Source organism: Lactuca saligna, chromosome 5 (assembly GCF_052625555.1).
Source record: "Lactuca saligna cultivar CGN05327 chromosome 5, ASM5262555v1, whole genome shotgun sequence".
NCBI classification, from domain to species: Eukaryota; Viridiplantae; Streptophyta; class Magnoliopsida; order Asterales; family Asteraceae; genus Lactuca; species Lactuca saligna.
Window position 1 is genome coordinate 241,726,210 of NC_136421.1, and position 17,547 is coordinate 241,743,756.

General features: G+C 36.9%; 1 protein-coding gene across 1 annotated transcript; it reads left to right on the forward strand.

Annotated features, from left to right (window-relative positions):
• Positions 1-9,861: 9,861 nt before the first annotated feature.
• On the forward strand, positions 9,862-14,915 carry LOC145046439 (secreted RxLR effector protein 161-like). Its single transcript, XM_078994726.1, has 3 exons — positions 9,862-9,976; positions 10,046-10,497; positions 14,823-14,915. Exons 1-3 carry the CDS (start codon positions 9,862-9,864, stop codon positions 14,913-14,915), a joined length of 660 nt encoding a protein of 219 aa, XP_078850852.1.
• Positions 14,916-17,547: the final 2,632 nt, after the last annotated feature.

Genomic DNA, 17,547 nt, shown 5'->3' on the forward strand with positions numbered 1-17,547 from the left:
TCTCGACTCAAAATCTCTGCTCAAATCGACACATATTCCAACCAAATGACCTCTCAATAAATATCCCAAAAGACTAAACATACCCTTAAGGTCAAACTAGTCTAACCAACTGAGTCAATCCAGCCAAGTCACTACAGAGTAAGTACGTGGGGCATACTCCGAAGATACGTTGGGCATACTTGCATGTTCACCACCATCGGGGTGGTTGGCCTCGTATACAGGGCGTACTCCAGGTATGCACGGCATACTCCGAGAAGCTCAAAATCTCAATAAGTGCTTAATGGCTTAAGCATTCACGTCCACTTTTCGGATCCATGGCTAAAATATCCTTTAGAGTCATAAAGTTTTCAACTTTATGACTTTGCATGTCCATTAAGAGCTTAACTCAACTTCTTAATCCATTAAGACCTTCTAAATGATGCATTAAGACCTTCTTAATGATGCATCAAGCAAAACCAACAACTTAATAGATCAAGAACATGCTATGTTCATGAATCTTCATATTGGGACCAAAAAGGACATAAAATCATCACATAAACAAGATCTAACTAACTAGCCATCACGGTATGAACTTTATACCTTCTAATGATGAGAAATACTTCCAGATCCAAGCTTGCTTCTAGCTTCTAAGTTTCACCACCACCTTCTTCTTCCTTTGAAACACACAAAAACTCACACTCAAACTTCCAATTGCTTTAATGGGGCTAGGGTTTGCAAGAGAAGAAGTTTATGATGATGGAGGCTGGAAATAGGGAAGGAAATGGGGCTTAATGATGTTTAAATATGGTCAAAACCTTAAAAACTAGGGTTTGGAATCTGGCTACATATGCCCTACGTACGAGTGTACACCCAACGTACTAGGGTGTGCCCAGCGTACGCATGTACGCACCACATACTCCTCAATGGCTAAATTTATGAAAATGCCACTAGGGCCACTTTTGCACTCTTTTCTCACTTAGGGACCAAAATGCAATAAATCTCAATATAAGGGTCAACAATGGAAGTGCCATAAAACCAGATGTTACAATTCTTCGCCACTTGAATTAGACTTCGTCCTCGAAGTCTGCTGTAGTAACTTACCCAGGGTAGTGATTCCATATCTCTACGTTGGGTCGCTCAGACAGTCCTCCCCAGAACACAATCTGAACTAAAAGTCAACTCATTCAGGCGACTGACCACCCATATATACCATCCTTGACTTGCTACTTTCATTACTGGACAAACCATTACAACCTTCCTTAAATTTGGAAACCCAATACATTAACTGAATCTTAAGCAAACAAAACCATCTCGGAATGTCTTTACGATATCTTTACCACCGAACCTTACGAAACCCTTTCGACCCTGACTTACCTTGCTAATCCATTGGGGAATAAAGACTCCTGACCATTCTCTATTGTTGAACACTTCATTTGAAAACAAGGCGACTCAAAATTCGAGCCTCAGCTAGATAACCATTGTAGAGAGGCACAAACAACACTAGCATATTCCACAACTTTTTGGCTAAGATCGAATGTCTAGCGAGATCCACAAATTCGGGAGGCTACAACCACCGAATCAGTTCTATTAATATTCTTCCCGATATCGGGAACCCATCAGATCTAAATTTCAGAACTCATATTCCAGGACTGACATTTATCCATTTATTGAATCCATCCCTCGTCTTTCAGTCTAATTACTACCAAACACGTGGAAAAGAACTCAAACACATCAATCGTGAATTTCCACCAATTCCAAATCCATAAGATGTACCAAAAGCTTTTAATAAACCCTTGATTCCCTGTCACACCATTTCAAACCACTGCTCATACGAGAAAAGATGAGAAACCCAAGAATTTTCACATTTTCCCCCAATCCTTATCAACTCAGGTGTACCCCCATATGGAAAATCACTCGAGACATTCACAAAGAACTTCATGATTTGAGACTTCATAATCGATACCCAACCTTGATATCCAAACCCCTAATAACAGCTTGTGAACCAACGAGATATATAATGCAACACTCCACAAAGACTTTCTAATGCATGACTGATACTCCCAACCACCCTTAACTGTTCACTTCATCCAAACCAATTGATTCGTGAGTCTCCCAAAATCCATCAATGGACCCACCCAAATTCCTTCAGGTAGATACGACAGCTTCGCATCCAATGCACCTTCTCTTGGTAATAAAAACAAACAGACTCTTTTGATATGGTACATGCGACTATCTCAGACTCAGCCTTTCTCTTTACCATTTGGCCAAACGGTTTGACCTTGGCCGATCCCTTTCCATTGGGTAGAGAAAGCTTTTCCGGACATCCTTTGTTGCCATTTTTAATGTCCATGGAAGTTTGGGAGATTGATCTTCCATCGAATTTTCTTTACCAGTGTGCCAAATCATTGTTGATTCAGTAGCAATTAGAAAATATGTTAGATCAATGAGGGTCACGTCATGGTCTATTATAGTAATCTTTAACGAACGCACTATATGACTCAGGAAGTGATTGAAGAACCAAGTCAACATCCAGCTTCCTCGAGACAACGACACCCAACATTCCCAACCTATTAATATGCAACTTCATCTCCAAGACATGAGCACATACAAACTTTCCATCTTCGTGTTTTCTTACCAATAGGGCTTTAGTGACCTTGAAATTTTCAAGTTGATGAACACGCGGGTCAGGGAGAACTATTGGAGGAAGTGGAGGAATTAAAGTATGATTTCAAGTTCCTCGATCAAAATGTGGAACATTATCTTCATGAGGAAATATTTTTCCAAAAGATGTGGGAAGACCATAGTTGTTAGAACTAGACGTCTACAAACAGGTGAAATTCAAGTTAGTTGATTCAATCCTTAATATAACACCAAAAAGAGATATTAAGGCTAGGACCCAACACAATAATTCACAAACAGAAGAGGGATACCGTAATCCAATTGAAAATTATTTGCCGGTGGGTAAATGATGATTTACCAATTCCACCACGAAAATGAAATTTTAAACGAATTAGAAATTAAACTCCTAGATCTTTTGAGATTCATTGAACTTTTTCAATGGCATGTTTAATCTCGATTATGCCCTTCAAGTTTGTGACTGGGATCCTGAGGATCACAAACAAGTTGTGAATAACCATGCAAATTCGCTTGGTACTCTCGAAGTCATTTATCATCTAATTAAGGTGTCGGTTAGCCACACACGCTCCATCGATCTATAATAATCAACGAGCTACCCATTGTCATCCTTCATTAGTCCTGTATTAGTGTGTCGGTTAACCACACACGCTCAACTAACGACCAATAAGGTGTAATGTGCAATTTCATGGGTAAACATCAAATTCATATTATTCCTAAAGTAACTAAGAGTTGGGAATTTATAAAATCGTTTAGTTACTTTGTATTTTATTATACTTATTAATGAGAGTTTGTGTCCTATCCTGTCCGTTCGGCTAAGGACCCTCCACTAGTCAAGGAAGCGGAGGGTAAGAGTAGACACACATTCAAGCGCCATTTTATAGGCATATTTCTTATACCCCTTATAGACTAACTTCATAAATGATGCCTACTAACGGTAAGGTTGACCTTTTACTTATACATATAATATATTAGACTTTTAATTTTATATAGTATAAGGGTGTATTTTACACATTTAAAATACTAGGTGGTTTAATCTATTAATAAATTAGACTTTTAATTTAATTAAATTTAAACCATATAATTATGGATTTATTAATTCTCTCTTTTAATTAAACACTTAATTAATTTAATAAAATCCATAAGGGTGTAATTTGAACTATTCAAAATATCAAGGTTCTAAATTTAAGATTTCAAAATTAAAGCTATTTAATCAAATTTTAAATTACAAAACCATGAGGTGCACTTTTGAAACTTTTTCAAAATACTAGGGTTTAAGAATTTAATATTTCAAAATTAAAACTTTTAATTAAATTTTAAATTCCAAAACATAAGGGTAAAATTTGAAACTTTTCAAAATTTCTAGATCAAATTTAAAATAATTAAAATAATCATATAATTTTATCTTTATCAAAATTTGACCTAATCCCTTTTTATTTGGTAAGATAATTCAAATAAAATTTTACAAATAACTAATTTATCACATAATCTTGTAATTATCTTAAAATCTGACAATTATCCTTCAATTAGATGAGGATATTCATTACCATATTAGAAAATTGATTTTAGGCATTAAAAACAAGTTATGGTAATAATCCAAATCAAAATCTGACCAATAAATCAAAAAATCCGGCACCAGACAAGTCATCTCGTCGAGTTGCCAAGTGAAGTCGTCGAGTTCATACAACTCGTCGAGTTTGATACCCAACTCGTCGATTTCTTATTCTTTTGGCAATCCACTTTTGCAATTCAATTGAAAAACATCCTAGTCTCTGATACCACTGATGGGATTTGAGCACTACAACATTCCTATGGTGTACATGCAACCCTAATGCTTTGGATGTAGGTTTTTCTCTATTGAACATGCAAATACACACTCCAAAGCAATAACCCTATGGACTAGTATGCGATTTCGAAAATTGACATAAAATAGGGTTAGAACATTACCTTACTTGTTATGTAGCAATAACAAGAATTCCTTGACTCTTGATTAGTGCCCCAATTGTTGCATCTCTAATGGAGTCACAAACACCCAATGCAAAGGATGAAGATGGAGAGTAAGGATTTTCGGCTAGGGTTATGATTTTTAAGCATAGGCTGAAAATCCCATAACCTGGAGGGTTTATATAGCTAAGAGCTACTAGGGTTTTCAGGTGGAAACCTAATACCTTGCTTAGGCAACAAGCAGCCCATGGATTCCATCTTTAGAGCCCCTGGACTAAATCTAGTGGGCTTCCCATAGGATTTCGTCCACTCCACTCAATGGAGTCCATCAGCCCAGTTTTGCAACTATCAATGATTTACAAAACTAGTCCCGCATTCATTAATTAGTTCATTTAATCCCAAAATTAATACTACATTAATTTTTGATTAATCACCAATTTATAATATAATTTCCAAATATTATATGTGACATCCCCAATTTTCACGACCAGAAAAGACCGATTTTGTTTATGCTTTATAAAAATCAGAGTACCCTTTTTTTTAATAAAAGTGTTGCGGAATTTGTCCCCAGAAAAACATGAAAATTACGTTATCAAATCATTTCCGAAGAAATGTATTTTTTTATTCATTTTAAAACATTGGGATGTCATCGTCAATACAGATAAACAGAACTTACATTTATTTACACTAGTGGTCTACATCTCTTTTAAATCTCTCAATGTGAAGTAGCTTCGTATCGACATGTGTGAAACAAATAAGTTGGAGTGGGTCGGGTTGGGAAACCTGGTGAGTACATAGGGTTTTCAACCCACAATAATATAATTATTATATTTAAACATCAAACAATCAACCCAATTACCCATTCCTATTATCTTCTTAAGGATTTACCCTAAGGATCAGCTATTTCTCATTAATTCATTCCTAATGATTATTCTAAGGAATATGTACGAAGTCCATTGTTTTCAATGACATAGCTATCAAGCACAGCTGCTAGTTCTATCACTTAGGCGTAGTTGCCATAGTTGTGACATTCTATATGAGGCGCTTCTGCTGGTATCATCCTTTAGACGCTACTGTCAAGGTTATAATGTTCTCTATTAGGCGCAGCTACTAATATTATCCTTAGAGCGCAGCTTCTTGGATGTTTATCGTAGATCAACAACATCTACAGGTTGTGGCGTAGCTGCCAGTACTTATCTATAGGGTATTGGTCCATTGTTGTCAATGTTCACCTATAGGGCACTAGGTCCATACCACTAATATTCCTCTATTTCAGCTTTCACCCTTCTTCCTTCTTCTACCCATGTTTTACCCAACATATTTTGTAGATATAAAAATACGTATACAGTTTAAAACATTTAAAACATGTATAAAATCTCTCACCTAGCATAGACAACAAGTATTCAGATAATATGAACACATAGCACGTAATTTATATTAAAATACTTCATATCTATGTGTAAGATGAAAAGGACTATGCACTCACCTGATTAGGTGGTGACTCGGCACTCGGACATCACTTCGTTACTCTTAAAACAATTTCCTCGACAAAACCTAGTATCAATATGACTAGGGTTTAGTCTGACGCTAACCGTGATTAATTAACAGTCTAGCTATTATTATTATATAAGCGTTACAAAACACTCAATATAACTCATAATAATAGCCCAAATAATTATTTTAAGGTCCCAATAATGTTACTATAATTAGTTAGAAGCTATATTAAAACTAGCGTAGGCATAGCTCACTTACAACGGGTTTTTCGCAAAACCGGGATTCGCTGGAGCAACGTTCCCGAACCGAAAGGCTCTTTTCTCGGAGCCGTCGCACGCTCCAGGGCTTCCACCTCGTGCTAGGGAGTTACCCTAGGCTTTAGGGGGGGGGGGGTAGGGAGGCTTAGAGAAAGAGTTTAAAGAGAGAAAGAAGAGGGTTGAGGGGTGAGGAAATGAGGGAACCCGACACCTCTATTTATAGGGTGAAATCCTGACGGACTCACCGAGTCGGTTCATGGACTTGCCGATTCGGTGCCACGTGTCATCACCTGATGGCTTTTCTTGGGGAGAAAGCTTTGGCCCTCATTCAACCACGTCACCCCTTTCGCAACAGCATCCTGCCGACTTCTAAACCCCATAACTTTCGCATACGAGCTCCATTTTTGACGTTTTTTATATCCACGCGTAGGTAAAAATAAGATCTACAACTTTCATTTAGATTTCGTCGGTTAATTCTCGACCGATCTTAAATTTAAAAGTAGAAGGAGTTTAGATTGTTAAATGACCGCGAAGAATTCGTAATTCCTTCATACGGACTCCGTTTTCGTCTGTATTTTTACCGTTGAGTTCCTATTAATGAGATATTCAACTCTCATTTAGGTCGCGTAATCCAAAAACCGCTCGAACTAAAATTCGAGTTTTGGGTCGTGCACTGCTATGCCAAATCTTAGCAAATTCATAACTTCCTCATACGAAGTCAGATTTGGGCGTTTTTTTTTTGTATGTTCTCAGCTTAACGTATACTAAAACTTTGGTTTAGATCACTAAGGCTAACAAGTCCTCTATCGTAAATTCACTATTTACGTGTCGCGGTGCCGTGTCGGTTTTGCCGTAAAACTTCGACGGGCCATAACTTCTTTGTTATAACTTGGATTTCGACGCTCTTTATATGTAGGGAATCCTTGAGACATATTCTACAACTTGGTTATGATTATTTATTCTAAATAATATTTTGTCTAAAATTCATTTTCGACCCCTATTATCTCTAAATTGACTAGCCCGGATCTACGGGTGTTACATTATATTAATAATATAATATATTAATAAAATCAGTCTGAGTACTAATTTATTATTCATATAATAAATCCTACTCTCTCTCTCTCTGTCTCTCTCTCTCTCTCTCTCTCTCTCTCTCTCTCTCTCTCTCTCTCTCTTTCTCTCTCTAGTTATCATCTTATCAAGTTGCATGAGTGAATGCAACCCAAAAGGACCATGCTCATAATAAAACCAAGTACATACCAACAATAGTTATGGGCTTAGACACCTAATCCAACACGCTTAGCATAAAACTAAGTACTCCCCACGCACTTAGTCAGTGGGCTTCGGATGTTTTGGGCTTCAGTTTGGGCCATTCTTTTGGGCTTTGACGCTTAGGGATTTGTGGGCCATCTTAATGCAATTGCATTGGACTAGGAAGTTTGTTGGGTCTTGGGGCAAGGCCCATGTAAGGGTTGGGGCCCAATTTGGAAAATTGGACCATGTATTGGCCTTGAGAGTTTATATGGATTTTCGGCCTTTAGATTGTTGGTTTAGGGCCGAGGTTTTGGTCATGTTGAGTAAACGGTAAAAGGTCCTTTACCCTAGTTTGAGAAATTATTGTAGACCAGATCTGATTGTTTATGAGTGATTATTTTGATGGTTTTTAGCACGGGGATTTTAGCATGGAAGAAACTAGAGATTCTTTCTATGGAATTCGTTAGTAGGAGGTGAGTTTTCCTCACAGTACTTTCGGGTCGACGGCACCAAGGCCAGCCCTTTGGATTGTTATCCTCGTTTATTGTATGATTTTATGTTGTAGTGATATATTAGATTGTTATCCAGATATATAGGATGATGCTATTTTTAGTGATATGTGAGATCTGTATCCTGGTATATAGGATGATGCTATGATGTAGTGATCTTTTAGATCTGTATCCTGGTATATAGGATGATGCTATGTTTAGTGATATGTTGGATCTGTATCCGGGTATATAGGATGATCCTATGCTTAGCAATTTGTTAGATCTGTACCCTGGTATATAGGATGATGTCAGTATTAGTGATCTGTTAGATCTGTATGACTGTCTGTATATGCTAGCTAGTATTTGATATGGAATATGTTGATATGTGTTAGTGTGTTGGGTAGAGGCGGTCCTGCTGTGTGCTGAAGGCCAAGAGACCCAAGGCGGCCCGGATAGACTGCAGGCAAAGGGGTGTACCAGTCAAGTCAAAGGCCCGGAGAATGCTCTAGATAAGTTAAAAAGCCTAGTGAGGCGGTCCAGTCATGCTGAAGGTTCTGTGAGCATTCTAGATAGTCTGTAGGCCTGGAAGGCAATCCAGTCAGGCTGAAGGCTCTATATACATGTTGTTTGTTGTTGTTATTATGATTATGTGTTGTGTTGGTACTTTGGTGGAAACTCACTAAACTTTGGGTTTACAATTTTGGGTTGTGTTTCAAGTACTTCAGATGATCGTTGGAAGGCGAAGGCGTGAACCTACACATCCTTGTGTTTTGATTTATGATTTTGGGAAACTCTGATATGGAACATGTTTTGGAAACTATGTTGTAAACAAATTATGATTTTTAGGTCGTTTTTAGAAGTTTAAAACTTTCATGATTTTATGGATGTTACAGTTTATCAGTGACAATACACTAGTAAATTTGGATGAACCTGCAAACTACAAGGAAGCAATAACAAGCCTTGAGGCAGCCAAATGGAAAGAGGCAATGGATAGCGAGATCAAGTCCATGTATGACAATCAAGTTTGGAATTTGATTGACAATGTACTAGGTCGTAAAACAGTTGGGTGTAAATGGATCTTCAACAAGAAACCTAACATGGATGGAAAGGTACACACTTTCAAAGCTCGGCAGGTTGCGAAGGGCTTTACTAAAACCCTGGGGGTTGACTATGATGAGACCTTCTCCCCAGTGGCTAAGATAAAGTCTATTAGGGTAATGCTAGCCATAGCTACGTTTCATGATTATGAAATTTGGCAGATGGATGTCAAAACAACTTTCCTTAATGGGAAGTTAGCTGAGGATGTTTTTATGAGTTAGCCAGAGGGTTTTGTAGATTCAAAGTACCCAAATAGAGTGTGTAAGATTGAGAAATCAATCTATGGATTGAAACAAGCTTCTTGCAGATGGAATCTTTGCTTTGAATATAAGGTAAATGAGTTTGGTTTCTCTTGAAGTGAAGATGAATCTTCTGTATATGTCAAAGCTAGTGGGTGTATAGTTACCTTCCTGGTATTGTATGTTGATGTCATACTTCTTATAGGAAACGACGTTCCAACCTTACAAAAGGTTAAGACTTGGCTTGAAAAGTGTTTCGCTATGAAAGATCTTGGAGAGGCTGCTTATATTTTGGGGATAAGGATTCTGAGACACAGAAGTAAGAGAATAATTGGACTTAGTCAAAATACATATTTGGAAAAGGTGCTAAAACGTTTTAGAATGGAAAATTCCAAAAAGGGGGAGCTGCATATCTAGAGTAATACCAAACTGAGTAAGACTCAGAGTTTGAGTATTGATGTGGAGATAGCAGAAATGAGTAGATTTCCATATGCTTATGCAGTTGCGTTTATCATGTATGTTATGACATGTACTTGTCCTGAATTGGCATTTGATTTGAGCATGGTTAGTCGTTATAAGGGAAATCCAGGTAAAGCTCATTGGATAGCAGTTAAGAATATACTTAAGTATCTGCGAAGGACTAAGGATTGGGTTTTAGTGCTTGATGGCAGTGATACGTTAAGAGTAATTAGGTATAGTGACGCCAGCTTTCAAACAGATAGGGAGACTTTCCATTCGCAATCTGGTTGGATGTTTACCCTGAATGGAGAAGCAGTTGCTTGGAAAACTTCCAAGAAAGAGACAGTGGCTAATTCTACCTATAAATCAGAGTACATAGCAGCACGTGAAGCATCTAAGGAAGCAATTTGGTTGAAGAACTTCATTGGAGATCTTGGAATTGTGCCAACGATCAATGAGCCAATGGATATTTTCTGTGGTAATGAAGAAGCGGTTGCCTTAACTAAGGAACCTTATGATCATGGCACATCTAGACATATCGATAGAAAATACCATTTAATCAGATATAGAGTGGAAGAAGGTCACCTCGTTGTTAAGAGGGTGTCATCTGAAGAATATCCTGCAGACTCCCTCACAAAGGATCTGAGTAGGGTCAAGCATATTCAACATGCTCGGAGCATATGTATGAGAGATGATATTAGTTTTAGTAGTTAGGTAGTTAGTTTGAGACTTGTAACAATGTAAATGTAATTGACTTTTGGTGATTAAATAATAGTGATTTATTTATGATTATTGTTTGCTACCTTTTGTCAATTGGTTAGTATTGTGTTTCATTTTGCATGTTTTACTTCCAGAATAATTTGATTATTCAAACTCTGCAGTCGTTCATACTTTAGCAAGTAAGTAATGAATTAAGACTTTCGTGAATTGAGTTATAGATTGTCTAAGGGTTTATACATAACAATAGACTGCTATAACGTTCATAAGTATATGAAAATAGGGATTTTAAGTATTGGATTAACCCACACTTAGAGAATTACTTCATGGAATTCATCACGAGTAATTTTGAGACGATGGTATATTGTAATCTTGAAACAGAGATATATGAGTTGTGGTTTACAAATCAGTTGTGCATTGATAATATATAAACACAACAGTAACTTTGTGTTATAAAACATATTGTTTTGTATGATTTGGTAAGTAAATATTACAAGCATATAATTCAATGTTTATCCATTCCTTTTTACCTAATGGGAAAACCGATATTTGTGGGTCCCTCGATGATTTGGTGTTGACTTATAGTGTTGGACCCGACCAAGACTAAATTGATGTGTTCAATTAGTAGTTTTTGTCATTACAAATTAAAACAAGGGAAACAGAATATTGGACAATGAGATTGATTCTATTCCATGCCTCATATCTAAATGATATCTTGTATAACGAAGTATTATATGATCACTTATCTTAGGACACGTTACAGACTGGGTCAGAGTTCAACAACGGTTTTTGGTTGCTATAATTTGCTGGTCAGATTGGAAGTTATACTTGCAGTTATAGTTAATAGACTTATCCAAGTGAGAGACTGTTGGATTAGGTGTCTAATCCCATAACTAAAATTGGTATAAACTTGAATTGATAGTAACACAGTCCTTTTGGGTTGCCCACAAAGTTGGCAATTGGACAAGATTATTTTTGGAGAGATATATGATTTATATTTTATTAACAAGTTCGAATAATTAATTTGTTAATATATTATGAGAATAATATATTAATTAGAAATTATGATATTTAATTATTAATTGATCAGAAATTAATTTGAATTAATTTTGGGATTAATTAGATTAATTAAAAGTGCAGGGCTTGTTTGGTTATTTATTGATAGTTGAGAAAAAAAGGCTCTAGAACCTCCTTGTAAGGGGTTGGACGAAAACATCTAGGAAGGGTCTATAATTTTCGTCCAAAGGCTCTTGGATGGAGGATCATGAGTTGCTTGGTCAGCAAGCAAAGGGATTAGGGTTTCCTCCTTAAACCTTGCTTTGGCTCTAAACTACCTCACCTATATAAAGGGCCTTAACCCTCACAAATTCAACACCTCCTACCCTAGAGGAGTTCTGGTTGAAAATCATATCTTTCCTCTCTATAATCCTTAGTTGCTAGCCTTAGGTGTGAACCATCAAAAGCACTACACTTGTGGTGCTATCTGCCAAAGGTTTTACAAGAAGGATTCAATATTGTTTACAATAACAATCTTTAAGGTTAGTTTTCTTATCTTATGAATTAGTTTCTTCATAGAAAAATATTTTAAGATAACCATTCATAGTATGTTGCTATATATGAAAGACATAGATCAAACTAGGTTGTATGTGCCCTAATTAATTAAATTGTTTAATTGTTTTTCCACTTAAGGAATTGTAGTTATAACATTAAAAACCCATCAACACACACACAAAAATTACATGTAAGAATCACTAAGATAAACAACATACAATACACTCATCAGGCCCCGCCTGGCATCGGACCCTGCCCGGTATACATATCACATACTACACATGTAGAGTCACACCGACAACTAGCGTCGTAATCATAATAAATCATTGTCCGACATTGGTGCCATCGACCCGCCGAACACAGTGAGGAGACTCACGTCAAACTATTGAAAATCAGATAAATGTTTGGACTGCTGATCCAGAAAAACTTCGCGCTAATCAATCAAATAAAACCCCAATTAATAATTGGGCCATAAACCATGACAGAGGATCCAATTCATTTGTCTCACTGCCAAGGTAAAAGATCATTTTACCCTTTCTTTACTTGGCCCAATAACCAATGTTTAAACTAATAGCTGTAAAAGACCAATATGGTCCAAAATCTTAAATGACACCCAAACCCATTATGGGCCTGAATCCATGAAGGCCCAAAGCCTAACAATGGCCTAAAGTCAGAAAGACTTGTGGCCCAACAATGCCTAAACCCCTAATAGTCCAAATACGACCCAAATTACAGAAGTCAACAAAAGTTAAGGCTATTGAGTATGCCTAACGTATTCAAACTTACACCTTGCGTACACCATATTTGAAGAGTACGACTTGCGTACGAGTTGGGTACGCCCACCATGGTCCACAACATGACCAACTTGCCATTACAAGTTTAATCGATTAAGCCACTATGTCCAATTTTTAACTATGATCCTAAATGATGTCTTGACATGTAAAGTCGTCAATTTATTACTTTGTTTGTCTTAATGGGACCCAAACTCAATAAAACCCATAATAAGAATCCTAACTCATGTACGGTCAAATATAACACACCAAGATTGCATTTTTATGAACAAGAGACCTCAAAAGTTCTAAGATCTACCATCCCTAGCTTCTGCAGTAGTTCATACTCTCATGCATGACATAAACGACCATCATCACAAAAGAAAGTCCTAAGTAGATCTATTAAAAATAACCATCAAGTTAAGAGCTTTATACCTCCAAAATATTTCCAAGTTGGAGATGATTTTGGATCCACAAGCTCTACCACACCAATGCAACCTCTAAGAGTTATTCTTCCTTCAAAATCACCAAAAACACCTTCAAAGTTCACCTATAAGCTCAAAACACTCAAATGGCAATTAGGGTTTTGTTCTTAGGGTTTGGAGATGTGGAGTTTGGTCATAAGAAGGGCCATGAGTGTCTTAAGGTGTTTAAACCCTGTTGGCCGTATGCCCAACGTATGTGGGTTTCCTCTGCGATCAAGATTCAACCTAGTATGCCCCAGTGTACTTCTAGCGTACGCCCAACGTACTCGGACAGGGACGAAAATGCGAGAAATTTTAAGTTAAGGACAAGAACGAAAAAAACCTGAAATGCAAATGTTACACTTAGTTTTAGCATGCCTTTCTAATAAATGGCGCTTCATTTTTCAAGAAGCAATCATGAATGTCTGATGAAGTCCCCTCGTTATACATGACTTCACAACAGTTTCACGAATGGAATAATTCATCATGAAATCTTTCTTGTTTCATAAATATTTAAGTTAAATAATCAAAAATCTACCATCTTATTTCTCTATTCATTTGTGACTCTTCGTTCAATGTTTTTTAATACATTCAAATCCATTATTTCTTTATCCAAGTTGGAGTTTTTGGTTATTGAATCAATCTACAAGTACTTAATTATGATTTAGATTGGTTTCTAATTCCTACTTACATGTATAGATGGTCTTTGGTTCTCTTCCAGATCTTGTTCGGTTCAAGATGCTACAAAATGATCCTTATTGGCAGTTGATGGATTATGAAAGTTCTTGGGAATTTTTTTGGCTTCTAACTTAAATTCATTAGTGTTGTTGCAACATTCTTATGCCTCATACAAACCTCCTTACTATAAAGCGTACTTTGGTGGTTTTTTATTTTTGGTTCAGGTTTGGACCATTTGCCCTCGACGATTATTCAGTCATGTTGTATGTTCCCTAGAGCTGTTGTGTATAGAGTTAGAGCAATTGTGGATTTCTAATTGCATTTACAATGTTAATTCATGGAGTCTGATGTATTTTACCTACCATTCACCATTTTACCCCTGATGAATTTTAGAGGTGTTCTGGGCCTAATTCTAGATTTTCGTATGTTGTTGATGTGTTGAAATGTTAAGTTACCCGCATAAAATTCATTTGGTATTGTTCAGGTTGTTGGTCTAATAGTTTTTGGTTGGTGTCTTTACTCTTTTTTCCCCTTTGGGGTAGTTTTTTATAATTCTCCTTGGTGTTGTAAGATTCGGTGGACTTGACTCAATGATTTTTTGAACTTAAGACATGTTATGTCTTCAACTAATGGATAAATAAAGAAGACAAAATTGGTTGTAATTAACTTACTTATCTTTTGTGTTTTTTTAAATGTTTCTTCTTTATGGGTTTACAAGAATCATTTTATCCAATTCCAACATCTTTACATACAAATGTTTTCAATTTTTTGTATTAATTTTTTTAGTTTTTTTTAGATACCTTCTTTTTCATATCTTTCTATATTTAAAGGGCCTCAAATTGGTTTGGCCGGCGCTGGTTGGGATAATTCAGAATCTAAAACGTTTTAATCCTAGGAATAATTTGGGAAACTTTACTTTTATGAAAGTTTTGATACTAGTTTTATTTTTATAAATAAGGTTATTGTTTTAAATGTTTTAATTAAGTTTTTCCAACAAATTAGACATTGTTCGCCAAGCAACCTGTTCGTTCGTTTTTGTTCTTTATATTCCTTTGTTTCTTTGCTTTGTTCAGTTTTTTCCTTGGCCATTAAGGTATCATCAGATTGATAGATTACAAAACCTACGTCTCTCTTGAGTCTCCTATCGCTCTGCTCCCCCATCCATAGACACACGTACTCCTTTCCTTAAAAACCATTTTGCAGACACCAAAACCCTCAGTGTAATGGAACTTATTTTATACTATTTAGATTATCTAGACATATGTGTAGTATTTATCTTTTATATGGATGATAATTATCTTTTCCTTGAAGTCAGTTAGGTTTGTTATCTTTGTTTGGCTCACGTATAAAAGGTCATTCCCCTGTAACTTTTATGAGATATATAAAACAATTGATAAACTCCTTGATTCATCTCTTCCACTGTCAATTTTTTTATGGTATCAAAGCCAACGATCTAGAAGAAACCCTAAAATCCATCATAGATCATGGCGGGAGACAAACCAACAGGTTCAGGAAAAGAAACCAGTGGGGAGACGATCGATGTCAACTCGCCATACTATATTCACCCGTCTGATTATCCCAAACAGATGCAAGTGAATGATGTCTTGAACGATCACAATTACAACGAATGGAAACAAGAGATGACCAATTTCTTGTTGGCGAAAAACAAGATGGGACTAGTCGACGGAACTATCGAGAAACCAGGAGCTGAACCACCAATGTCTCTTGCATGGGTAAGGGATGACGCTATGATAAAAGGGTGCTTGACGACTGTAATGGAGTGAGAAATAAGGACCAATGTGAGGTATGTGAAGACCTCGTCAGAAATATGGAGAGATTTGGAGGAACATTTCGAGAAGGAGGGAGCCCCACGAGCATACGAGCTTAAGAAGACCCTAAACTCCATAAGACAAGGAGGTACAACTGTTTCTAATTACTATACCAAGTTGAGATCGATTTGGGATGAGTTGCAACTCGTTCTCCCGACTCCTCGTTGTGCCTGTGAAGGATGTAAATGCAACATTGGAAAGATGTTAAACGAACTGAAAGAAAAAGAAGGACATATGACTTTCTTATGGGTCTGGATGACAATTTTTCGGTGATTCGTACCCAAATCTTAGCGATGAAACCCACACCCCCATTAACCACTGTTACCACCTTCTCGCTGAAGATGAGCAGCAACGAGCAATAACAACAGTGTCAAAGAGGCCGAAAGCTGAAGCGACTGCATTTCAAGTTAATCACTCAAATCGCAAGGGGGCTCAACAAAATCAAGGGAGGCAACAATATCAGTCATCACAGTCATCACAACAGCCCTCTGACAAAGGCACTTCAAAATATCAAAAATCAGAAAATGATAAAAAGTAGTATTGTACTTCCTGTTCAAAAGAAGGACACAACAGAGATGGGTGTTTCAAGATAATCGGCTATCCCGACTGGTTCCCGGAAAGAAAGACAAACCATGAACCAAGGAAACATGTGTAGAGCTTGGGCCTAGCCCCATCGCAGGTTTGACTGACGAGCAATATCACTTGTTCGTGAACCATTTTAAGGAGGAGAACATTGTCGACGGTAAAAACACTAAACCAATGGCACATATGGCAGGTAAAATTGATTCTAATTGTGAATGGGTTGTGGATTCAGGAGCTACTGAACACATCACCCATCGAATCGATTTTTTAGAAAATGTCACTAAAAACCCGAAAGAGACACCTGTTGTCATCCCTAATGGTGAAAAGGTGTCTGTTGAGGGAGAAGGTGTTCATTTTTTGTCCGGTGGGATTAAAATAAATCGTGTTTTACACGTGCCAGATTTCAATTATAACCTTTTGTCGGTTGGGAGACTTACAAATAGCCTCAATTGTGTCGTTACCTTTTTTCCACGATTTTTTGAGATGCAAGATCTGTCAACGAAGCACTTGATTGGTGCGGGTAACTTTTCAGAAGGGTTGTACCGGATGGGGGAGGCAAAGAAGCATCAAGCTCTTATGGTCAATTTTGAAGTTTGGCACAAGCAACTTGGACATTCCTCAAATAAGAAGATTTCTACTTTAGATTTTATTAAAGATGTTTCAAATAAGACTACAAATTGTGATGCCTGTTACAAAGCAAAACACACAAGGCTACCTTTTCCACTTAGTACAATAAAGACGATTTCTTGTTTCGAATTAATTCATTGTGATTTGTGGGGAAAATATAGAACTCCTTCGTTAAATAAAGCTTTTTATTTTTTAACCATAGTGGATGATTTTAGTCGTGCTGTGTGGACTTTTCTTCTTAAACACAAAGATGAAGCTAGTACATGTCTAATAGACTTTTGCAGGATGATCAAAACCCAGTTTAATAAACAAATAAAACACATACATTGCAACAACGGGGGAGAATTTGTATCTAATGCCATGTGAGAATTTTATGCAAAGGAAGGGATGGTTCTTGAAACGTCGTGCCCTTACACTCCACAACAAAATGGAGTTGTGGAGTGTAAGCATCGTCATCTTCTCGAGACAGCGCGAGCTCTCAGG